This window comes from Manacus candei, unplaced genomic scaffold (assembly GCF_025592945.1).
Source record: "Manacus candei isolate 608988 ecotype Guabito, Panama unplaced genomic scaffold, ASM2559294v1 h1tg000094l, whole genome shotgun sequence".
NCBI lineage: Eukaryota > Metazoa > Chordata > Aves > Passeriformes > Pipridae > Manacus > Manacus candei.
In genome coordinates this window covers 2,301,410-2,327,209 of record NW_026138142.1, presented here as the reverse complement: position 1 = coordinate 2,327,209, position 25,800 = coordinate 2,301,410, and the positions used below count along the sequence as shown (strand labels likewise).

Below are 25,800 nucleotides of genomic sequence, written 5' to 3'. Positions count from 1 at the left end.
TGGCACTGTTACAAAATATATTTAAATATGCAAAAATCTGTGGTTTTTTTCTGCTATTGATATCTATACAATCTTGGTCATTAAACTAATGGTGGTGTGCTAATGCTACCAACAAAAAATATTTGTCTTGTGCTCTGGCAATAAGGAGGAAAAAGAAGAGGGTTGTACTTTGCAGTTAATGGAAGAGACAGATCCATGCCAAGAACATGGTGTCGAAATTAAAGCCATTTCTATAATGAAGTTAATTTTAGTAATTTCTATAATGATCATTGTCTTTTTGTTGTTAAACTTATCCTTTTTTTGCTCGCTATTCTGAGGAATAATGAATGAAAGTGGGGGGAAAACAATGTTGTCACTATGAGGCTGATTTTCTGCCCCCTCCCCACTCTTTCAGAAACTGCCTTTCTAAGTGGAAAAAGTAGATTTTCCAGGGTAGCACAAGAAAAGTTACTTGTCTAAATGTTTTGGTGTTAGCAGAAAGTCCTAAACTGCTGCAGAAAAAGATCTAGTTCTCTGTGCTCTTTTTCAGATTGTAGATATTACAGTGTGCGAAGAGGGCTCTGTTGGAGTCTGTCTTTACTCCCTGAGCCCCATTTTTCACAGGGACAGATGGATGGAGAAGATGCAGCAGAATAAATATGTGCAGGAAGAGAACTTTTTTGCATTTCATGGCATTAGGTGGTTGTCGTGGTTTGAATCTTGTTTTCCCCCAGAGGTTAAGAAAAGTGGTAGACCCCAAGGGGTGGAAACCCCTGGTAGTTTTGGAGTTCTGTCCAATGGGCGCTCCTGCAAAAATGTCAACATCCCACAAGCTCACCGGAAGAGATGAGTGGTAGTTTGGGTGGTTGAGGAGAGGTGGCCATGTTGTAGAGCCACGAGGTAGGGGCTCTGAGCCCCTTGGGCCCTCTGGGCCTTCCCAGCCCCTGGCTGGGGGCTGCAGGGACCTGGAACAGCATAAAGCTGGGCTAGGTGCCTGTAGTTATGCCGGGAGATGTTTTCTCTATGGGCGCAGAGCAGCAGCCGACACTGACCAGAGAAACGGTGGCAGAGAGCCAGAGATAAGACCTGGACTGAAGGAGCAGCAGAAACAACATGCAACACTGCAGAGAAGACTCCTGGAAAGAGAGCCGAGGAGAAGAGAGCCAGCAGCCTGAGAGACAGAGTTCTGGGGGTAAGACTGTACCAGCCCCCCAAAAGTCCTTTGAGACCTCCGAGAAAGGAGGAGTAGATGGACTCCTATTTTAGAGGAGCCTTGGAGTATGCAGCACCAGAGAGAGAGAGGAGCTGAGAAGCTCAGAGCGTCCTGGAGCTGGACCGGGACGGCCAGATGGAATGCGGGGGGAGTTGACAAGGGCCCATAACCCAGAGGTCGATGGATCGAAACCATCCTCTGCTACCATTTATGTCATGGTTTGAGATAGCCCCAAAATCCAATTCCCTAGCTCCATGCCCCCCTCCTACATCTCAACCTAATGTGAGATGGGTTTTTCCAGACAAAACACACCAGACTCAAAGTGGGGGAAAGGGAATATATTACAATGACTGTACAAATAAATACCATATCACATTATACACACGATCACAACTATCTCTACCATGACATATAGTATTTACAGTGGACCAGATCTCTTCTCCCCTCCAAATAAAAGTCCAGGAGGGAAAGAAGGATAGATCCCTTCCAGTCCTTAAGCAGCAGCATCTTCTGAGGCAGCAGTCTGTCTGTCTTCTCCACATGCAGCAGCTGATCGCTGGCTTTCTGCCAGCATCCACGAGGGAGGTATTCAAGCCTCTCTCGGCCCCATCGCCTCCAACCAAAGGGTCTTCCGTGGGCTTCGTAACCCCAGACAAGGTCGTATCACCACGTCATATCACGAAGACACAGGGGGGTCTTCGTGATGGTCTGGTATCTCCAGGAGACTCAGCTCCTTGCAGGGCCTCTGTGCCCTGTCTCTCAGGCTGCCACCGTGGCAGCAGTGCAAGGAGGGGGGGAGCAAAGCCAAGGTCAACTCCCCCCGCATTCCATCTGGCCGTCCCGGTCCAGCTCCAGGACGCTCTGAGCTTCTCAGCTCCTCTCTCTCTCTGGTGCTGCATACTCCAAGGCTCCTCTAAAATAGGAGTCCATCTACTCCTCCTTTCTCGGAGGTCTCAAAGGACTTTTGGGGGGCTGGTACAGTCTTACCCCCAGAACTCTGTCTCTCAGGCTGCTGGCTCTCTTCTCCTCGGCTCTCTTTCCAGGAGTCTTCTCTGCAGTGTTGCATGTTGTTTCTGCTGCTCCTTCAGTCCAGGTCTTATCTCTGGCTCTCTGCCACCGTTTCTCTGGTCAGTGTCGGCTGCTGCTCTGCGCCCATAGAGAAAACATCTCCCGGCATAACTACAGGCACCTAGCCCAGCTTTATGCTGTTCCAGGTCCCTGCAGCCCCCAGCCAGGGGCTGGGAAGGCCCAGAGGGCCCAAGGGGCTCAGAGCCCCTACCTCGTGGCTCTACAACATGGCCACCTCTCCTCAACCACCCAAACTACCACTCATCTCTTCCGGTGAGCTTGTGGGATGTTGACATTTTTGCAGGAGCGCCCATTGGACAGAACTCCAAAACTACCAGGGGTTTCCACCCCTTGGGGTCTACCACTTTTCTTAACCTCTGGGGGAAAACAAGATTCAAACCACGACAGTGGTGCATCCCTATAAATGTGGGTGCTTCTGACCATGGCAATTACGGTGCCATTATAGTGATGCTTTAATGATATTTAAAATTCCGCTCTCTTAATTGAACTGATCTCAAGAACATTCTCTTGTTTTCTGGAAAAATAACTTACACTGCAACTTAAAACGTCTTACTGTTGCTTGTCCCACAGGACACTTAGGGTTTTACCTCTTCCAAAGCCACTTTTAGTTGTTTCCTTCCCTGATGGTACCAATGAAGCAAAGTGTTTGATCACTGTTTGTGTGTTTGCCTGCATTAGGGTGGCCTGGCTTTCAAGGATAGCATAGTTCCTTCAGTAGAATTCTTCCAGCAAAGCCCAGAGTAACTCCCTTATTGTCAGGAAAGATTTATGTCTCACTCAATAAGGAAGAAAAAAACTTTAGAGAGTAATGGATTCTGTTGATGTAACTAAGAGTGATAACTGTAATTAGCACCAGGGCTTGCCATTAATGTGTTTGTGTTACTGTCCAATACCTGTTGCTAGCAGGCTTTATACATTTATTTAAATACATACAAGCAATTTCAGATCCAAGGATAAATGTTGTGGGGTTTTATAGTGTGATACTTAATGTATTTTGGGCTCTGATCTTGTATATAAGAGACAGTATATTTGACTTTCAGATTTTGTCTGTAAAAGACATAATGAACATACACAATAGCCTGGGAATAGTGAAAAATAGAAAAGACGGAATAAAAATGAATAGTATGTAATTCTAATTTCTAACCAAAAGCTTTTGCTACAAGGTAAATTTGGTGCCAATATATAATGCATGCCTGAAAATTCAGCTGGTTAAAAACTCTGAATGAAATGTGAAACAGGAAACCAATTGCTTTCTTATATCTTTCAGATATATTTCCAATTGAACTAAAATCCCTCTTTGCTTTTAATAAGTGTAACTATAATTTCAGCAGAAAGAAAATAGTGGATTAATACTTAGGTGATTATTCTTCAAAGGTATCACCCAAGCATTTTCCCTCTTGTACAGTATTGTCAGTGAGATCACAAAATTTCATTTACTGCTGTCAGAAATGTAACCAAGCTCCTCCCTCCGTCCCTCCCCCAGGCATTGCAGTACATAAGAAAACTTTCTGCATGGGAGATGGCCAGGGAGCAAGGATGTTCTTGGGAACAGAATGGTGAAGGTGAGAAAACAAAGACTTTCTGCCTCTTTGGAGATAAAAGCCAGACAACATTAGCTTCAGAAAGCAGTGTGAAGGTTTTTTATTTTGAACGGGATGTTGTAAGCATTTTGGTTTTGCTAAATATTTTTATACCATGAAAAATCTCAATTGCTTATTTTTTTAGTTTATATCTATGTGAATTTGATCAAAATATTCAGGGATGTATGTATACAAGTGTGTGCCTATATACACAAAAATACGTACACATAGGTTTTTAAGTCTTAGATGTGGTTTTATTTGAGGTACAGGGAGAAGCTGCATAAGAAAATGTGCCTTTAATATACAATCACTATATGGCTGTAAATATGTAGCTCTTCCTATAACATCCATGTACCAGGAAAACGTTTTACTAAATACTGATATATTTTTCATATTAATTACTGACTACCTTTTGTCCTGTTTTGTTGTTTCAGCTTATGCATGGCATTCCTTAAATCAGCTGTAGTACTAATCTTATACTCATCTTGACATAGTGAATTTTCTTTACCTGTAGTCCTTTAGAACGTCCAAGTTTGATTTTATAAAGGACTAAAATCTCTTAGATCTGCTGATAACTACTGACATTTAAATAAAGAAAATTATGATAATTATTGAGCAGAAGTATTTACTCTTTATGAAAACTGAGTAGGTGATCGCTGTAGCTTTTGGCAAGGTATTGTACAGCACAGAAAAGAGAGATTTGTCTGTCCTGTTTCCTAAGGTGTTGCTCTGAGCAGCTTTCTCATTTTGTCTTATTCCAGATGAAGAAATGAACACATCTTTATTCCCCTGCAGAAGAATCCACTGAATGCATCCAAACACCAAACTAAGCAGTTAGATTACTCTTTGTTTTTTCCGATCCAGGTGCTCACAGGAAATATTCGGTGGGTGGCTCTTGAGAAGGGAATGGATAGAAATAATTTGGGGCACAGAAGTGGTTATAATACATGTAAAACTAGATTGAAACATAAATAAGGACATTTTCTTGTTTATGTTCCTTCTAGTTTTCCTATCTCGAGAAACTCCTCAAAAATGCCCCTTAATGACTTTGCTTGTGTTTTACTGTGCAGTTCTATGAGTTTAAATTCCACTTTTATGGACTGTTGGAGATCTAATGGTCAACAGTTTGATTGCTGCTACCTTGCCACACTTAAAAGGAACTCTTTGTGCTTTTAGGGAGCTGAAAGGAGTTCTGAAATTTGTATAGATGGAACCAAATCAAGTAGTTGTGTATAAGCCTTGAATTTGTATTTTGTTTTTCAATTCAAAAGTCTAAATCTGTTAGTTATCATCTCTAGTGATAAGTCATTGCCCCAGGAAGCATCTTGTAAATTGTGTCTCTTAAACATTGTATTAATAGATTCGGGTTTTGGCATTACTTTGCTATTCTAGAAAATTATCCTAAAGCTCAGCTTTTATCTTAAGAAAGTTTAATAGCAAATTGTACTTTAGTAGTGCCCAGTGTCTGCTTCATTTAACAAGTTGTTGTTCATCCCTTTCTATTGCTTTGCACACCATTTGTTCAGTAAATTTGATCAGTCTCTGTGGAATTCCTCGGGTTTTGACTTGAAAAGCTGCTGTGTCATTTTTGCAGTATTCAAGGTCAGCCTTAAGCCAGTTAGACTGACCTCAGAGCTGGGCTAGCTTCGCACACTGAGTTCACTTCCTCTCAAGAGGAGAGAAATAATTTCCACTTAAAAGCAAAAATTGAATTTGAAGATGTGTTTTTGCATCCCTGATCCTGCCCAGAGTGGCAGGTAACTGAAGGTCCCCTCAGTGCATTAGTTGAGGTGTTTGGATAAGGCACGAACCCCGCTCTGGCCGAGCGAGATTGACTTTATTACAAAGGCAGCAGTTTAAATACAGCGTTCCAATGTGTCACATGATCTCTCAACCAATGACAACCAAGTGTTTTACTGAGCATGCGCGAGAGACCGGAAAACTACAACCCCCACAATTCCTCATTACATTCTTTTGGCCGCGATTTGTGTCTGTTACTGATGGACCACTGTCTGCTACGGGGCCAGAGATATCAAAACCTATTGCAGCATTTTCAATTCTTAATTGAATTTAAATGGGAACTTCTTTCATGTCCTGTAGCGGAAAGAGCAGATCTGGACTCGAGCATTGTATCTGCCTCAGCAGCACACTTTAGGTAGTGTGTTGTTACAATTTCCTTGTAGCTACACACCCCCAAGTTTGTTCTCCCAAGTTCTAGAAGAAATCACATTCAGTTGTCCTTCAGCTACTTCTGGGAACGCTGGTTCTGTGTCTTCCCTCCCAGAATCAGTAACTAGGGAGACTTTCTGTCTAATGCAAAGACTGAAATTATTTCTAAGGGTAACACTTTACCTCAGTGTCTTGACTTAAAAATTCAGCTGGTTCAGCAGCTGACGAGGTGACTGAGTTCAGCTGAGCTTCAGGAATTCTGAGTAGTCACTCTGTCTTTTTAAAACGATTTAGCCACCTGGATCACAAGGATTTTTTTCAGTCACATGTTCTTAGCTTCCTCTTTCCTAACCCAAGTCACAGTCTGTACATACCTGGCAGTTGTTGAAAGGCCCAAAAGTCTGTTGTTCTATATGAGCACTGGTATGTGGCTGGTACAGGTCTGTTGAAGAAATCCTCTCACGTTGTCCATGAATGCTTGTCCAATTATGACTTCTGGTCACTGTTGCTGAAGGGAATGTGTAAGGCTTTTTTGCTCTTGATCACTGCTTTTGCCAGATTCAGTCTTCAATTTTTTTCAAAAATTCATCTCCCAAATCCTTAATACTAAAACGATGTTTGTATTTGCTAAAACATTTTTCTTTGTTTCATTTATTACAGTCAATATAGCTCCCAAAAAGCTCAGTCTCTCTGTTGTCCTTAAAATTGCTTTGAAGATCAACTCGATCTTCTTAGAGTTATTAAAAGTTAAAAAAAAAACAAGAAAGAGCATCTTGATTTTCACTTTATCTTTTGAGCTTTCAATTGGAAATGGGTCTGTGTGGTTTGGCAAAGTACCAGTTCTTTGGTTATATGCTTCCATTTTGTTACCATGGCAAATTCTAATCTCTGAGCTGTGGTTCCTGATCAGATCTGAACTTGCTTGTAAAGTCCCAGAGGCAGAAAAGAAAAACCACCCAAGTCCCATAAACCCAAACGAAATCGTTGCACAAAGATTATTGTTTGCATATTCTTTTGAAAAGGAATATATTGGCATCTGAAGAAGAGAGCTGTAATTACCAGAGGTTATTGATTCTCTAACACCTATGGTCCATAAGTGAGCTCACAAGACAGAAATAGCACAGCTGGACCTCAGCAATGAAAAATGCAGAGTGTTTCAAAGAATTAGGTGTTGATCTTTGTTGGGGGTTTGTTTTACATTACTCTTTCTTTTACATGAATGAGCTTCTAGTTGGTTTTGCCTTATATCCTGGGTGCCTCAAACAGAGCAAACACAGGGGTGGCCTCCCTCACATGGGGCACAGCGTGCAGTTCTGGGCCCCACAATTTAGGAAGGATGTGAAGGTCCTTGAATGCACCCAGAGGAGGGCAAAAAAGCTGGTGGGAGGGCTGGAAGGAATGTCCTGTGAGGAGGGGCTGAGGGCTTTGGACTTGTCTAGTTTGGAGAAGAGGAGGCCAAGGGGTGACCTCAACACTCTCTACAGTTTCCTGAGGAGGGGAAGTGGAGAGGGAGGTGCTGAGCTTCTCTCCCTGGTATCCAGTGACAGCATGTGTGGGAATGGTACAAAGCTGCACTGGGGGTGGGTTGGGGTGAGACATTAGGAAGCCTTTCTTTACCAAGAGAGTGGTTGAACACTGGAACAGGCTTCCTGGAGGGGTGGTCCATGCCCCAAGCCTGTCAGTGCTCAAGAGGCACTGGGAGAGTGCCCTTAGGAACAGCTTTAACATGGTCAGCCCTGAATTGCTCAGACAGTTGCATTGGTTAGTTGTTGTGGGTCCCTTCCCGCTGAAATTCCTGTTCTACTCTATTCTATTCACTTTTGATGCAGGTTTCATAGAAGTCAGAAATCATTTATCTAATAGATAGTAGTTTAAAGCTGTGTATTGTTTCTGTTATTTTCTAATTGTTCATAGCTTTTTTACTTAAATTGCCTCTAGCACTGGAAACAAACCTTCAGAAGGAAAAATGGATCGCTTGTCTTGGTCATCAGAAGCTAACAGCTTTCGACGTTTCACCCCTGAGTCCTTGGCTGCAATTGAGCAAAGAATTGGTGAGAAAAAAAAGCAGCCAGACAAAGAAAAAGAGAAGAATAAGGACCAAGGAGTTGAAGAAAAAGTTACTCCCCAGCTTGATCTGCAAATCTGCAAAAAGCTGCCATCCCTTTATGGGGACATTCCATCAGAGCTCATTGGGGAGCCCCTGGAGGATTTTGATCCATACTACAGTGATCACAAGGTTAAAACTTCCAAAAGCATTTCTTTGATTTAACTTTGTTGGACTCTTAAGAGATAGTAAAAGCTCTAGCTGGGAGATGCTGGGTTTTGATTGTTGTGCAGACAGGTCTTTCAACATTCCTGACATCTTTTGGGGCAGGAGTGCTGAGGTGTGCTCTGCTTTATGGCATGAAGAGGTATCTTCAGTTCCAGTCAACAGTCAGATTTAATTATGAGAACATAATACACATGATTGATACACTTCTACAGGAAATATATTCTGGGATAAGGGATGCTTTGTTTTGCAGAGCAATTTCTATGATGCCTGTGAGGCTGAACTCCCTGTGGTATAAACAGGGCCTGTCCAAGAGTAGATGATATACCAATTAGGGGAGGCATATTTGAGAGATTTCCAGCACACTGTGTAGCAAATCCATGTATTTGCATTGTTGTAAATTAATTTTCTGTTATTTTATGTCTTGTTGACTTTGTTTATTGTACCATATTTATATTGGAAATCCTCCATGCAATTGCAAAGGGGTTGGTGTTGTTGCCTGGGGGAGTGTCTAAAGTAGATGATGTAGGAATCCCTCCTCAATTAAGTGTCTGTTGTATGATTGCTTACTGTTGAGGGGGACTTGACCTGAAGAGCAGGAGGTTCCATGCAGTGCTGTGCTGCTGTCTTTATGAAATGACCAGCAAGGCATTGGAATATAATAATTGAATGGGAGAACATGCAGAAGACTTTGTTCTTCCAGAGATTTGTTTTCTCCAAGTAATCAAAGTAATAGTGTTGATGAAGAGAAACTGAGGCTGATTCAATTGAAGAAATGTATATTAGGAAACTGTGTTTTTCGTTCATGATATCTCATTTTTACGTGTAGCACAAGTACGGAGCTGCGTGGAACTTGAGGTAGCTGAGAAGGAATTTACAGAGTTGCTTGATAATTTGGGGATACTTCAAATTTTTAATTTTTCCTGTGGATGTCTGGAATTCTGGCTGTCCTACCCAATGTGTATTTTGTAAATAAGGTTTTGTAGCCTATAAAACTATCCAAGAGTGAGATACTTCTGAGTATGACTGTGACTACTGTTACAGTCCTAGAATAGTAATTACTAGTTAATTGCTTTAAGTAGTTAAATTACTTTGACCAAGGGAATATGATCGCTTGCCCTTCATTCTCATGACTGCTTCTTCCTCTCAGGCAGTAATGCACTTTTATAGAGTTGCTGTCTTTCCTTCCAAGTGTGTATGGCCAGGTCACAGCTCCAAGTAAGAAAACAGGAAAGCTTTTTTCATAATTGCACTTTTATATAGTTCTAGATGCAGACTTGAAAACCTGAACATTTCCTTTTTGGGGAAATTTAATTAGTTTAAAAATTTCATATCCTATGAATCTTTTCTTTATAGACTTTTATGGTGCTAAACAAACAGAGGACTATTTTCCGTTTTACTGCCACGCCTGCCTTGTGTATGTTTGGTCCTTTTAATCCAATCAGAAAAGCAGCAATTAAAATTCTGACCAATTCATATCCTTTCATTGGTTTCCCTTATTTGAATTTTAAAATATTCTGTACCATTTTCTGTCATTCTATTCCTTTCTTTATATTAATGTGAACATAAGCTCTGATATAGATATGGCTGATAGAGATTTTTTAGAAGTTATATTGAATCTAATGTTACAAGAGCTGAGATATTTCCATGATGTTGATACAAGCTGATATTTAAAATCAATTTTGCAGATAGTGGTATGAAACAACCTTTAGAGGCTATTGTATGATATTGTAGCCCTTTGCCAGAACTTGTTTGAAATCTCTGCTCTGGTCACAAGGTTAAATTAAAAACATACAAACAAAGAAACAAATCAAACCAGGGACTCCCTGGTTTTTAAGATATAAAAGATGGGATTTATGGTGAAGCTTTGCTGGAAGAGTCTCATGTTCTCCTAAGAAATGTGTTCCACACTCAAGTTTAGAATGTTCTGAAGAGTGCCCATCTTTCATATTTTTGAGACAATAGAACTGTAGCTTGGAGAATGTCAGAATGTGAAGGATTTGCAGATGCTAAAACATCAAGTGAGTAGTTTCTGCTTTTTCTGCTAAATATCTCTATTCATTTGGAATTATTGATTTGTGAAAATAGACCCTTTTAATGGAACTTATGTCTGACTTTGAATGTGTATTCCTAGTATTAGAAATTGCTAAATTTAGTATTCACTTTCAATTAAACCTTACATTTAAAAACAAAGTTTATTTAAAAAACACCCCAAACAGTTTTATTAGATGGCTGGTGAACTTTTATGAAAGAATGTTTTTTCTTATGCATGTTTTCACTGCCTGCCACACAAAGTGAGAATGCTTTCTGAACTCCTGCAGAGCAGAGGGGTGTTTTGCTAACATGTGGATATGGAATCCCAGTTTCAAAGAACATTGGTTATTAGTAATGAGGCTTTTTCAACTGGTTTTCATTAGTTTATATTTCTCATCTCTTCTGTTAAACATGTTACATCCCACTTAAGTTCTAACTTAGTTTCTTTGGAAAACACATGAAAAGTCCTGAGCATATTCAAAATCAAAGTCATTATTTGAATGTCTGTATGCTTTCTGTGTGGAAAACAGGATCTTCTGTGAACTTCATTGTTTTATAATGTAGCATTTTTTCCTTAACTTACTATTCACATGGTTTGCGGTCTTTATTTTATTTACTGTGTACCTCAATTTTTCATTTTTGACTGTACGTCAGCTCCCACCAGCACTCAACTGGACTGAGTAAGTATCTCAGTGGCTCTGTGTTCCCTCTTTTTCCATGAATATTCACATGCAGGACCAAAAAATTTAAACAATGTGGTGATCTAATTCAGGGCCTTGAAAATTCTCAGTCAGACCTCTGAGGAAGATTGAGGATTGTTATTATATCTCCCAGTCTTTGGTGGAGCTTCAGTGCCTTTTCTCAGAGGCTCACACCATGTGCCCTTTCCTCTGTGTTGGCTAATTTTGCCATCTGCTGTGACATAGAAGGTTGGCCCATTTTTTCTTTTAAGGAATGAGCCTTTTAGAGAGTCTGTGGGGTAGAATTCTAACTTAAAATCTCTCATTCTACAGAAGTAACCTGAATGTCTGTTATGGTTGGCTCATGCAAAAACTAGAAAGGGATAAGTGTCCATTCTGGGGGTAAGCATGGTGATAAGAATAGGTTAATTTTCTGTAGGTTTGATTGCCATGATAGAGTTTTTCTCAGACAAAAACTATAAAATGTGCAAACTTTACAGGCTGAAATACGCCTTTGTTCAATTGTTCTTTCGTTCTGTTGTTCTGCCAGAATGTTGAGGCCTTGTGATTTTCCAGCCTGCTTTAGAATATAAACACAGTGTTAAAAATGTTTGCCAAGGAAGTGTGAGCTATCCTTCACCAAGAAATAATATCATAGGCTTCTGTGAACTTTTGTGGTTACAGATTTACTACCTGCAGTCTTATAGAATTCAGGAACACATTACCTGATACCCATGATGCTTCAGAAAGTAATATAATCTGTCCTATCATAGAAAATGCCTGAATGTGACTCAATCTCATTAATGTTTTTATTTCTTTAATCCTAATAAACACTTTCCTCCTCAGAATTGCTTTTCCTGGCGTATATACTGCTGAAATGTTGATAAAAATACTAGCAAGAGGATTTGTTTGGAATGAATTTACCTTCCTTCGAGATCCGTGGAACTGCTTGGATCTGTCTGTTACTATTGTAATGTAAGTACAACTCAGTTCTTTTACACTGAAGGGAAAAAGCCACAGATTTAATACTATTTGATGTTGCTGAAATTCCTGAGAGTGTTTGGCATCCTACCTTCTAAAGAGTTACTGTGCTTGAACCACTATTTGCGTATGTGCAAAGAGAAAAATAGTCATAGACTGGCTCAACTTTGGTTATGGTTTGAAAGTTACATCCTTGTCATTCAGTTATATGTGCTTTCATTTTATAGGTACGTTGCTACATTTATAGATATAGGTGATGTTTCACTTTTTGTATCTGTCAGAGTACTGATGACTTTGAAAGCCATTTCAGTAATACCAGGTAAGGAACAATCTTACTGCTATCCTCTCCATTTCACCAGTCTACTGATTCTGATTCCTCTCCTGTTCTTGTCTGCAGCTTTCTGGTCATTTTTTGTGACTTCTAATGGGATCCTGTAATATTGTATATATATAGTTGCTTTTAGGTGTGACCCTTTTACAATCTGTAGTAACTCTCAGCAGCATCCTAACAGAATTGTTTTAATCATCTTTCCTCCAAATGGTTTTGACAAAGGCAAATTTAATTTCTGCATTTTTCGTCCCATCACTAATGTTCAATTTTACTTAGTCCGATGCCTTTGTTCTTTTACTTTTGTGTTCCTGAAGCAGCCTCCTCTGTTTGATGTGTTCTCTTAACATAATATGGTTATACTCCCATATTTCTGTTTCCTTAACTTAATTAGCTTGCTAAGATTCATTGGCTTAATCATCTTTGGTTTCTTCCCGAGAATGCTGACTTCACAATATTTGAGACTTTCATTTGTTTCCTTGCTGACCCCAGCCACTATCTGGATTCTGTGTAATACTTTCAGCAATATGTTGCATATACCATCCAGATACTCGATATGTCATGCTCCTAACTAGGATATCAAAGGATGATTTGAGGGTCTACCTGCAAAAATTCATTTGAAAATCTGTCAATGACTGTATATGTTGTCATAATATATAGTAACTTTACCTCTTCTATGTAATTGAAAATGTAGTTTTGATTTAGCTCTGAAATTATAGCAGGAATTAAACATAGAAAGTGTTTAATTTTATTGTCAAAACCACACATAATACTTTTCCTTTCATATTCAGCATGGAGAACAGAGATCAAGTATAATTTGACTTTTTTTCTTATGAAAAATCCTGGATATCACTGTCTGCTTATATCATACCTCAGATTCAATGATTCTGCCTCAGTATTGGGGTTAAGTTCATATATAAGGCATTTTCTCAGAATCCCAGAATGGTTGAGTTTGAAAGGGACATCTGGAGGTCGTCTGGTCCAGCCTCACTGCCCAAGCAGGGCCACGGAGAGCTGGTTACCCAGGACCAAGTCCAGACAGCTTTTGTGAGTCTCCAAGGATTGAAACTCCAGAACCTCCCTGGGTAACCCGTGCCAGTGCTCAGTCACCCTCTCAGTAGAAAAGTGGTTCCTGATGCTCAGATGGAACATCCCATGTCTCGGTTTGTGCCCATGGCCTCTGGCCCTGGCACTGGGCACCACTGAAAAGCACCTGGATCCATCCTCTTTGCACTCTCCCTTCAGATTTGTGCAGACATGGAGGAGATCCCCCTTGAGCCCTCTCTTCTCCAGGCTGACCAGGCCCAACTCAGCCTTTCCTCGTGGCAGAGTTGCTCCAGTCCCTTCCCCATGTTTGTGGCCATTTGCTGGACTCTGCAGTGTGTCCATGGGCCAGAACTGGAGCCAGTAGTCCAGCTGTGGCCCCACCAGGGCTGGGTAGAGAGGAACAATCACCTCCCTTGACCTGCTGGCCAAGCTTTGCCTAATGCAACCCAGGAAACAGTCACCCTCTTTGTCACAAGGCACTGTTGCTGGATCAAGTTCAGGTTGGTGTCCTCCAGAATGCCCAGGACTCTTTCTACCACGCTGTGTTCCAGCTGGCTGGTCCCCAACATTTATATGTTTCCTTACTAATGTCGTAAATGTCCTTTTGCTTTTAAACTGGTGGCATCTGTAAGGGATTACCTTCTAAGGCAGAGTTCCCCGAGGCCAGCAGAAGCTGTCCTTCATTGTAATGTGTATTTGGCACAAAGTGGAGTACTTGTTCAGTGTTAATCAAGCAGAGATACAGAAAGCTGCTGCTATTCATTAAAGACTTTGCTAGTCTACCATCTTAATTTAGAATTTGCAAGATAGTAAAATTAGTGTTAGTACTAAAAAGAAGCCAAAGAAATTATGATTAAGAAATTTAGGGAAAAATGCTTTACTCACTCCTATGCTTTGTTTTACCTCATTTAATACTCAGAAATTACAAACCTGTTTACTCTGATTGTTTTTAACAGACTTGCAACTGCTGTGTCTTGTCATATGGGAATATCACTGCATTCCTCTTCTCATTTTGCTTATTTTTGGATTTTATTTTTCTAGGTTTGAAAATCGTGGTAAATTCAATTGTTGAATCTCTTAAGAAACTTGCTGACGTGTTGATCTTGACTGTATTTTGCTTGAGTATATTTGCCCTAATAGGCCTCCAGCTTTTTATGGGCAACTTAAGATTCAAATGTGTCCTCAATAATACTGTGTACAGTGACTCATTATGTAAGGATCCCAAGATCTATGTACCAAGTGATGAAGGTAAATGTTATTCTTTTCTCTCTTTACATAATCTGTGTATCTTCCTATGAATGTCTTGAATTTCAGAGGTATGTTAAACTAAAGTTGCATGTCTTTCTCCCAAGAAGGAAAACCCTTCCGTTGGCACGAGTCTTAATAGGAAGTCTCTGGAACCAGTGAATGTGAAATTAGTGAATCTTGGATTTGGAGAAAGATCAGCAGTCTGTGGGATAGATGGGGCGGAGTTTTCTATAAGCATTTGCCCTTTTACCTGTGCACGGTACAGGGGTCCTAATTTTAGGGGTACTGCACAGGGAATGGTTATTTTCCCATCACTTTTTCTGTATTTCAGAAAAATACTTCTCACAGCAATTCTTACTTTTAGCAGAGACCAAATGAAATCTTACATTGTGAGTTGTGCAGTAAATAGTCGCTACTTTTTTTAATCAGTCACAGAGACAGATTTGCTGAGAATCAGCCCTATACATCCTTTGTTGTGAAAGGATCCTTCCCAGAGCTTTGATCCATCAGGGTGTTTATCAAGTGCAGTAAATGTATAGTTTCGTGTCAGAAGGCTGTGCAAACTGACAACTTCTGATTTTATGATTCCTTGATTTATTTTTTATTAGATATCTGCCACAGAATGAATGGCTCTTCTGACATATTGCTCTGTGGCTTCAGTTCAGATCCTGAGTAAGTGACCAAAGCAATTTTAGTATTTTCTTAATTTGTTCCTCCAGATGTGGTGTGGTTTTATTTCTGGTCTAAAGGAATGGTGATGATTTTTCAGGAAGATAGGGTGCATGTGTGTCATTAAAGGCAGATGCTTCATCTCAGAAAAAGAATGAAGTACAAGGATGCAACCAGTTATGTATGTAATTTGTTGCTAACCACTGGGAATGTAATGGTAAGGTAGAATGATATAAATGAGGAGAAGAAGAGATCAGTAAAGACCTGTTAGATATTAATAAACTCTCCTCTCTTCATCTTGGTGAATTTTTTAGAAGTAAAATAATTCCATTTTCCCCCTCTCTGTGTATTTGTTTGCACATATCCAACATCATGAGAGACTTTTTGTCTAGTCCTAAACTAAGATTTCTGTCCAGTTTTCTCTGATTAGACAAATGGCTTTCTAGGATGGTTTGGTATAAATCAGCCCTTCTGGCAGAATTAAATTGAGGAATTATGAAATGGACTTTCAGATAAACTGAACAAATTTGGTGTTGTCTATTGGGTGCTTTCGGGTACTGTTAAATTTCCAAGTAAATATTGTTTAATCTTTATTTTGTCGTTAGGAAAGAGTGCCCAGAAAACTATACCTGCCAGAACATTGGGCAGAATCCTGACTTTGGTTATACAAGTTTTGATCATTTTGGCTGGGCCTTCCTCTCTGTATTCCGTCTGATGACACAGGATTCCTGGGAGCGTCTCTACAGACAGGTGGGTACTTTTATTACCTGATAGAATGACTTGACACATGCAATTCAGAGCCACTAGAAAAACCTCTGCTGGTTTTAACCTTACTGACAGCACATTTCCTTCAAAATCCATGTAAATATTAAGGGAGTAGGTTCAAGTGACTAAGTTGTAACACCTTCTGCAAGGGACATGGAATGGGAGCAATCCTGTTGGGAATGCCCATAGTTCTGTAGGAGAACACGCTGGGGTCAGTGGTTAAGAGTGAAATATGAGAATGGGACCACCCAAGGATTGGGATATACAGCAGATCCAGCCAGTGAGCTCACTGCTGCTGCAGGGAGCGTGAGGACTTGTTGCCTTCTCTGTTCCTCTTCCTTTTAAGTCCTGACTCCTCACCAAACCTTTTGGCTCAACACTTTAGTTTCAGATCATTTTTGACAACTGACATTAAAAATTTGGAGGCTTGATGTTTTGATTCAGAGAGTTGAATGTACCTTTTGAATTCTGGTGGGTTTTTTTTTTTCAGAAATGCTATAAAAATGCATGTAGACAACTCTCTGGATCCCTTATATCTATACAGTGCCTTTGCTAGCCAAGAATTATCCTCTGCCTTGTTCTGTAAATTTCATATTTTCCATTTTAACTTTTTTTTCCTTCAACCCTTATTAACTTAAGACTTCTTTTTAGAATAGATATAATTTCTTTTTGTCATTGAAATGTCTCAGAGCTTAATTTTGAGCCATCTCCTCTGCTGCCATTTAAACAAATGTAAGAGTAAGGTAATCACTCCGATTCTGTAATTATAACATCTTTCATGGTTGTTTAGATAATCCCATCTTTATTTCTGAGTTTCATTAATTTCTTCTGTAGTCACCTCTATAGCTCTTCACTGCTGAAGTTGTCTTCTCATAACTTAACCTTTGATGTTCATTTACCCGATTTGCTGGGAGATATTTAATTGAATTTAATTTTAAGAATGGGTCTTATTAATTCTTCTGTGCAGTTTAAGGTATTGTTATGAATATTTGAGGTGTTATGCTAGAAAGAAAACATGGTGTGAACATAGAGAGGATTTTAAGAGCTGAAATCCATTTTCTTCAAGGCTGAGGGAACTCTTGACTGGGTGTATTTCTAGACCTCGTGTATAACTTGGACCAGAGGCTGATCTTAATAATTTAATAAAAATAGTTGTTTAATAAAAATAGTACAGTATGTTAACCCTTTGTATTGCATAGGAAAAGAAATTTTTTAAAGTTAGTTTGAAATTGTATTGTAAATAATAGTTTGTTTAGAATATATCACAACTTTTATCTTTTCCTCACAGACTATCCGTACATCTGGAGTGACCTGCTTTTTTTTTTTTGTGGTATTCATCCTTCTCTGCTCATTTTATCTCTTCAATCTGATCTTGGCTGTGGTAACTACGGCATATGAAGAGCAAAACAGAGCTGAAAGAGAGACCAAGAAAAAACTACTTCAGGAAGCCCAAGACATTATAAAGAAAGAACAGGTTTGTAAATTATTACATAAAATAAGTGGTTCCTTCTGTTTTCTTCTGTATGTGAATTAGGGAAATGATGTTTTGAATTAAACATGTGCTTCTTGCAATACTTTCTCACACTTCATTTCTCTTTGTGTCTCTATAAATCCATGTGTGTATGTATATATGTATTTGAATATATAAACATTTCTGTGATACAAAAAACCATCATTAACTTTTAGGATTTGCAGACCTGACATTGTATAGGAATGGCTTACTGGCAAGTTTGTAGCTTTTATGGTATTGCATAGGTGCTGCACTCCATGGTTTTCCCCGTTCTTGTACACTACCATTATTGCTGTGGACAGAAATTCCTTTCTCTGGGTATTCCTTCTTCCTATTACTGTGTAGTCTCATGAAGGAAATATGAGTGGATACATTTACATCCATGAGAAAAATTGTCATTTATGCAGTTCCCAGAAGTTGGAAGTTCCAGTGCTGACAGAGTTCAGGCCGGATTAAAAAGCCTTCCAAGAGCCTCTGTGCTCAGCATTTTAAAGGTTGTCAGGCCTCTTTCTGAGTGATGGGATGCAGGAGGTCTATCAGTTGATGAGAGCAGGAGAGTTAATAGACACACATCAGATTTCCACAGTGTTTCCTCTTGGCATAGTATTGTTCCAGTCATTCATACCTTGGTCTGTAAGGGGCCAGGGATCACCTGCTTTTATTTCTGATAATCATTGAGTCATAGAATCACAGAATGGTTTGGATCACAAGGGACCTTCAAGATCCTCCAGTTCAGGATGGTCTGGAACACCTTCCACTAGACCAGATTGCTCCAAAACCCATCTAACTTGGCCTTGAACACTTCCAGGGATGGGGCATCCAGAGCTTTTCAGGGCACCTTAAGCCAGTACCTCACCACCCTGCCAGGAAAGAATTTATTCATAACATCTAATGTAAATCTCTCTTCTTTCCCTTTAAAACCATTAGCCCTTGTCATGTCACTACCTGCCCTTGTAAAAAGTCCCTCTCCAGCTCTCTTGGAGCCTCTTTAGGCACTGGAAGGGGCTCTAAGGTCTCCCTGAATCCTTCTCTTCTCCAGGCTGAATGACCCCAACTCTCTCAGCCTGTCTCCAGAGCAGAGGTGCTCCAGCCCTCAGAGCATCTCCGTGCCCTTGGGCAGGTCCATGTCCTGCTGATGTTGGGGGGGGCCTGGAGCTGGACACAGCAGTGCAGGTGGGGTCTCATGAGAGGGGAGCAGAGAGGGAGAATCAACTGCCTTGACCTGCTGCCCATGCTTGTTGTGATGCAGCCCAGGACACAGTTATTTCTGGGCTGCAGGCCCACGCTGCTGGGTCATCTCAAGCTTCTCATCCACCAGAAGTGAAGCTCTAAGCCAAGGCAGCAGGATGGGTTGAAAATTATTGGTAAGACCTATTGTATCTTGTAGCTTTTTATAAAAGAGACCTCTGATTTACTGCTTGCAGTCAAAAAAGTCAGATTTGTAAGAGGCCATACAAATATCCCCCAGCAACTATCCAATTTCATCATTAAGGTGTCATCATAATGGCTAGGCTTCGTGAACGAAGATATGAGACTGCCTGGCAGTGCATTAAGGTGTAAGGAATCATCATTTTACCAAGTACCTCAGCATTCAGACAGGGTAATAATTTCATGATTAAAAATTAAATTGAATATTATCCTTGTCCATGTGTTGGCATTTACCTTATGTTAATAGACAGACCTTTGGCCTTTTCTTTTCCAGGAGGTGGCTGCAGCAGAAAGCAGTAAGGCCTTGCAGGTTGGGTCTGAAATGCCAATTGCTGACTTGAAAAATTCAAAAGGAAAAGAGATTATTAAAGAAATACCTATTTTAAGACAAAATGTAATTTTAGATGATCAGGAGAAAGAGGAGCAAATATTTAATTCACAACCTGGTCACTGCCACAAGAAGCTTGTAAGTATTTGAAATAGGAAATATATTCATTAGACCTAGGTGTGATATGACAATTCTATGAGCAGAAAAGCTTTCTTTGTTTGCAATTTTTCCTCTCTTTTTTTTTATTTTCCCCTCCTTTCTACATTCATTGGAATAACTTGTTTTTTAAAGCAATCTGAAAACTGTATTTGGGATGTGAGGGAGACAGCACATACGGCCTTGAAAGGGAAGTTGGAAGTGGCTGTCAGTAGTACCTAAAATAATTTCATATTAAAAAAGAAAAAAAAACAAAAGCAAAAGAAAAGCCTAGAGCATTATCCAATGCGAGATGCTCTGACACAGAGTTCTTTCATTAGTCAAATAAATATAAACTGCAACAAACATGACAATTACTGGTGTCTCTCCTACAGCTGAGGACTCTTCAAACAATGTGCTCTCTACTTTCATCACAAAAAGAGGCTTAAGACAGTAAGTCAAAGAGAAAAAAGCATATCAGGTAGAAACATTTTGGTAGGACTTAAGCAGTTTATAAAAATTTGAATGGACCATTCCTCTAGAGCATATCCCTTTTTTAAATCCCAGTTTCTCATCCCCAGTTATTTCCCTCAGTTAAAGACAGATGAGCAGCCGTAACAAGGTCAGTGGCAATTCCTTTGATATGTCCATTCTGTGACAGTTCTATCAGCTAAATTTTGGTTATTTTTTCATTAAAATATCAAACTAGCAAAGAGAAATAATGATTATTAAACCCCTGAGGCCAAGGATATCAGTTTCATTCAGGTTGTGCTGAGAGGGAATACCAAGGTGCTGGGCATTGTGATGTGGTCAGTCTATCCACTCTCAGTCTGTCTGGTTCCCTGTCAACTGGTAGTTCTAATTATATCCTTCCTGATACTGGAATCTTTGTTTGGTTAGAGCCTGGTGCTAATAACACCAAGATTGTGGGTTCAATCCCTCCATGGGCCATTCACTTAAGAGCTGGAACTGGATGATCCTCATGGGTCCCTTCCAACTCAGGATATTCTGTGAAATTTCAGTGAAATTCTTTCTGATTTTCTCTACCTCAGAGTCTCACATATTCTTTGCAGCCCATGTTTTACGATTGTCTACTTAATCTTGAGAAAGTGTGTGTGTTAATGTGTCATGAACAGAATATTTGATAATAATTCAGTGTATCCCATAAGATACAAGTGTTGGCCTGTCTGTCCTTGAGCTCACATCAGGAGCACTGAGCTGAGCGTTCTGTGGCTTCTAATGAAAATAAAAGTAGTGCCATTCCTAGTTTTAAGCAGTTCAATATTAGTAGAGATCTAGATAGGCCTAGTAGTGCTGGAATAAGCAATAATATTTGTTAACTACTTGACTATTTTTCCTATTAATAAATGTATAATATTTATTAATCATCAATAATTATAATTGTTAAATAGGGAATAGTTTATTCAAACTGATGGTCAGTGTTCTTTTTGTCTGCTCTTCTCATCAGTTACTGGAAAGATGGAAGGATTCTTTTCCCTTGCCCCATTAATGTTTCTATACTTCTTCTATAATGACATTATTATTGTTATTAAATATTTTCAGAAGGAAACAACTTCATGAAGAAATTTACTGGTTTTGATGAAATACCCTTTGCCTTCTAAAGCAAAGACCTGATAGTGTTGTATTCTTTGTTTTATATATTGTCACCAAAGTAAAGCTTCCCTTCAATGTGTTTTTAAAAAGGCATATTTATCTCATGCTGGACATAATTTTTGTATTGCCAGTTTTTCATATTCCCTTGCTATGTTACCTTCTGTTGTCCTTGTAACCAAAGAGGCAGATCCTGCTGTCCTATGATGTGTCAGTGGACTCTATTAATGATCCTTTCCGAAGACAGAGGTTAATGAGTGCAGCCACTATTCTTACAGACAATTTGAGTAAGTCATTCTTTCCTGTTTTTCCTATGAGATTGTGTAATGTGACCTGAGAGATCAAACTGTCTCAAACATGCAGCATTATTTTAAAACCACTAGGGGAAATTACGCTGCAAATATCAATTTCAGTAAAATAAATATTCTCATATCTCATATAACTGTGACTGTAACTCACAATTACCAAGGGTAAATCATGCCTGACCAACTTGATTGAAAGAGGAGAATTTCAAAGTGTGTGTAAGCAGAAACGTTGCCCATTTTCAGAGGAAGAGGTTGTGCAGTCTCTGACCTGATGGCTGGCCCTGCTTGGAGAAGGGGGTTGCACTACAGATCCCCTGAGCTCTCTTCCAACCTCACTTATAACCCTGTCCTCAGCTATGGACACCTGTGGCTGGGCAGGTTCAACTCACAGGACACAGGTTGTCATTGTCCCAGAAACAGTGATTTCTCTCCTTAATGCAGATCCTTTATTATCCTTTAATAGTGTAATCATAGAATCATGGAACAGTTTGTGTTGGATTACACATTAAGGATCATTTAGTTCCAACCCCCTGCCATGGTCAGGGACACCTTCCACTAGACCAGGTTGCTCAGAGTCCCATCCAACCTGGCCTTGAGCACTCCCAGGGATGAGGCATCCACAGCTTCTCTGGGCAACCTGTGCCAGGGCCTCCCCAACCTCACAGGAAAGAATAATAAACATACGAAGAAGTGGGTGATATCCCCTGTTTCTGTCATTATGACATTTGTTGATGGTGACCTGCAATAGCCTGTGATTAGTTTGTGTAGTAGGAGTGAAACGTTTTCTTCAGTGATGCCATTCTGCTCACATGAGATTGATTTTTCTTTCCAATCTTTTCTCTGACTGATTTTCCTTTTCTTCATACTATGATATTCCACACAGGATTATTCATATGCCACCTTCCCTCTTTCTCTGCTAGAGTCAAAATTGAAATGTCCTGCATTGTGGAAACGTTTTGCTCCAAAGTGTCTAATTTGGAATTGTTGTCCATTCTGGAGAGCAGTCAAAGAGAAGGTGAAATTGGTGATTTTGAATCCGTTTGTTGAACTCTTTATCATGGTTTGCATTGTCTTGAACACCTTATTCATGGCTATGGATCACCTTGGCATGTTACCAGAAAAAAGAATAATGATTTCTATAAGTAATGAGGTAAGTGAGGTCTATGTTAGGTTGAATATGGAGTTATAACCCTGTATTTATACTGGAATAGTCCCATAAGGAGACAGAGTTCTTCAGTGACTTTTTTCTGAATTTCTTTTTTGTCTTTCCAGATCTTCACTCTGATTTTTACACTAGAAATGCTCTTGAAAATCATTGCTCTAGATCCTTACTACTATTTTCAGAACAAGTGGAATGTTTTTGATAGCTTGGTTGTTTTGATTGGCCTAATGGGCTTTGGAACCAATATGTCACCTTTCAGGGAGGTAATGATTTCTTTGCTATTTTTTAAAAGCACGTGTATTGTATAGATTTGTGAATGATTACAGTGAAATACCCTCTCATTATTTTACTGATGAATCTTTCAAATCAGTTCTCTTTGCTGGTAAATAGTAAGCCAACAGGAATATTTCACTGAATAAATAGAAAAAGTTCCTTCACATCTTTTCCTTTTGAGCTGAGATTTGTAAAATAACAGAGCTTTCCTCAGGGCTTAGTCTTGGCCTTGAGGGCTCTTCAGTGCTTTCCTCCATTTTAGGGAGAAAGAGGAGTTGTTCTGAGGTGTCTGTGTATGACATTGCTTTTGTATTTATGTCCTTACTGCATATTTTTAATGGTAAATTTACTAATTTTTTCAGTCCACAAGCCTATAAATGCAGAGATTTTCACAGCTCTGAATGCTAATTTGACTAAATACCTCCTTTTTACTCGTGGGAGTACATAGAGTAGGTCCCACCTGGCTTTTCAGATCCCATTTTAAGTCTGTTTGGTGAGAGGTATAAAAAATATTTGTCTTATTGCATTTGACCAAAACTCAGTAATTTCATAACCTTTTCCAAGTACCCATGACCTACTTAGTTGTATTCCTGTACTTTTTATTGCTATTAACATTATTACACTGGCACACTCTCGTATCTAACTTAGCATAAACAATTTGAAACCTTCCTTTGATACTTCTCTGCTCTCAATAACATTTACTGTTGGAGTTAAGCACAGCACTTCTGCATCAAAACAATTAAAAGCCTTTCTTGGGGAAAATGACAGTGTTACTGCAGTAAAGGCAGCATGATAAATGCAGGGTCTGGTTTTTATGTGGGCTGTGCTGTCTGGGCTGTGTTTGACTTTACCTTTTTTCTCTTATGTTTTATTTACAGATCAGGATCTTCAAATTGGCAAAGTATTGGCCAACCTTAAATACTCTTATGAAAATTATGCTAAATTCATCTAGTGCTGTGACTAACCTCACTCTGGTTTTGGCTTTCACTGTAGTTATTTTTGCTGTACTAGGAATGCATCTTCTGGGCAGTGATTATGAAGAAAACTTTCATAAAATAAGCACCAATGTGGAGTTACGCTGGCATATGAAGGATTTGTATCATTCATTCCTAATTATATTCCGAATCTTATGTGGAGAATGGATTGAAATGATGTGGGAATGTATGGAAGTGGCTGGAAAAGAGAAATGTATTACCATTTTCTTGCCAGTCCTGGTGATAGGAAACCTGGTGGTGAGTTTTAAGCTGATTCCCAGTCCCTACTGAATGCACTCAGTTACACTGGCAACTGATTTTTTCAGAGGGAAACTTTATCATTTCAAGAGTATTCACACTATTCTCTTTTCTGGATGTCACTTGGCATGTTTTTCTTCTATCTTTCTTTTTTTTTTACTTTTCCCCTCTCTTTCTCTTTCTCACATAACATGTAGAGGCAATACAAAATTATTCCCTCTACCCACAGCATAGAAGTGCAGTGCTTCTGATAATGTGGTATCTGATCTCTTCATCTTTTGTGTTGATAGGATCCAATAACCAACTGTTCAGTGCTTTTAATGCTTATCAACTTGAATTATCAAGAGTTTACCACACCCAGATTTTCTGGTTTGTGTGACATATAGTAGATGGAATGTAAATGTACTGGAAGACAAAATCTTTTTCATATGCTTGGTTTGTTGGTCTATACCAGACCCTTTTGGATGGTGGTGTTATTAAAATTCATCTTTGCTCTTTTTCAACATATCTATCTCCTCATACATTATGGACATCAGAGCAGGTGAAAATATATTTGATATACCCAAACCCTCACGTCCTTCTGTTTTCTCCTGCCATTCCTTCCAGAAAGGGACCAGATCATACTATAATAATATTGCAATATAATAGTAAATAATTTCATGGCATTGGTTGAGGAAAGCAAGACTGAGGGTTTCTGAAGTGACTTTTCTGTTAGCAGTGGTGTCTCCAACTTACTTTAACTATTTCAAGGTACTCAACTTGTTCATTGCCCTGCTGCTGAGTTTGTTGGATACTCACAGCTCAGGAGGACAAGAGGAACCTGGAGAAAGGACTAAATGTCAGATTGCCCTTGCACAGATTCTCAAGGGCCTGAAGTCTTTGAAAGACAGAATTCTGGATTCTTGTGGTAGAAAAATGAAAGGAAGCCTCAGAAAAACAGAGAAAAAGAAGACTTTGGAAGAAATTTCTGGCAAAAACATAGAGGATAATAATTATGCCATGACAGATGTCAGAAAATACATAGACAACAATTGCTTTGACACAGAGTATTACCATAATGAAGAGCATTCCTCAATATCAAGGAAATATGATCTTTCCAACAGTCACAGTACCTGTGTTCCCACTGAAGCAGCAGAGAGTTACAGTGACAAAAGTGATGATGAGCACACTGTATTCACAGAAACAGAACACAGAAAACAGGTATGAACTATTCACATTTAAAACAAAATATGTAACTTACATCTGTAATTGCCATCTCAAAGACTCAACAGTAAATATTATCCCTTCTGTCATTTCTGCCATTTTACTTTCTTTGTTCTTCTAGTGCAAGGGCTACCAAATAGTCTTCATTTGCCAAAGACATTTTGAATATCCACTTTTTCACCATTCTCTTCATGGATAGCCCTAATTCTGCTTTTGTCTGTTTTGTTTCCAACTATTGCTGTCAAAAAATAAACGAAGTTTGATGAAGACAGACATTCCTTCTTTTTGTCTCCTTTGTCTTACACTTGGATAGTTTCTAACACAGGCCTCTTCAACTGCTTATATGTTGCTTTGCAGTTGCATGGCATCCAAAGAAAATGGGAAGAAAAGCTGCACCTCAAAAAAGAATTATTTTTTTTTTAATTACCTTTTCACCTCTATGATACTTTGGATTTCCCTTTATATCTTGTGATTTTCTTGCATCGGGCAGGATAAAGCTCAAGTCTTTCTGCATGTGAGTTAGACATTTGTACTGTCATGATCGTACATAGGCCTGTTTGAG

At 39.4% G+C, this 25,800-nt stretch overlaps 1 protein-coding gene across 1 annotated transcript in view; it reads left to right on the top strand.

The window, feature by feature from the left end:
- Positions 1–3,800: 3,800 nt before the first annotated feature.
- Positions 3,801–25,800, top strand: part of LOC127461028 (sodium channel protein type 5 subunit alpha-like) — a 34,647-nt gene continuing 12,647 nt past the window's right edge. Inside the window, 18 exon segments of the mRNA XM_051768250.1 lie at positions 3,801–3,843; positions 5,962–6,016; positions 7,969–8,266; positions 9,656–9,774; positions 10,924–11,025; positions 11,860–11,988; positions 12,222–12,313; positions 14,411–14,653; positions 15,226–15,289; positions 15,892–16,036; positions 17,340–17,525; positions 19,264–19,455; positions 21,248–21,350; positions 21,570–21,580; positions 22,291–22,518; positions 22,641–22,793; positions 23,682–24,035; positions 24,786–25,235. Of these exon segments, the coding sequence (XP_051624210.1) occupies positions 3,801–3,843; positions 5,962–6,016; positions 7,969–8,266; positions 9,656–9,774; positions 10,924–11,025; positions 11,860–11,988; positions 12,222–12,313; positions 14,411–14,653; positions 15,226–15,289; positions 15,892–16,036; positions 17,340–17,525; positions 19,264–19,455; positions 21,248–21,350; positions 21,570–21,580; positions 22,291–22,518; positions 22,641–22,793; positions 23,682–24,035; positions 24,786–25,235 (2,967 nt within the window).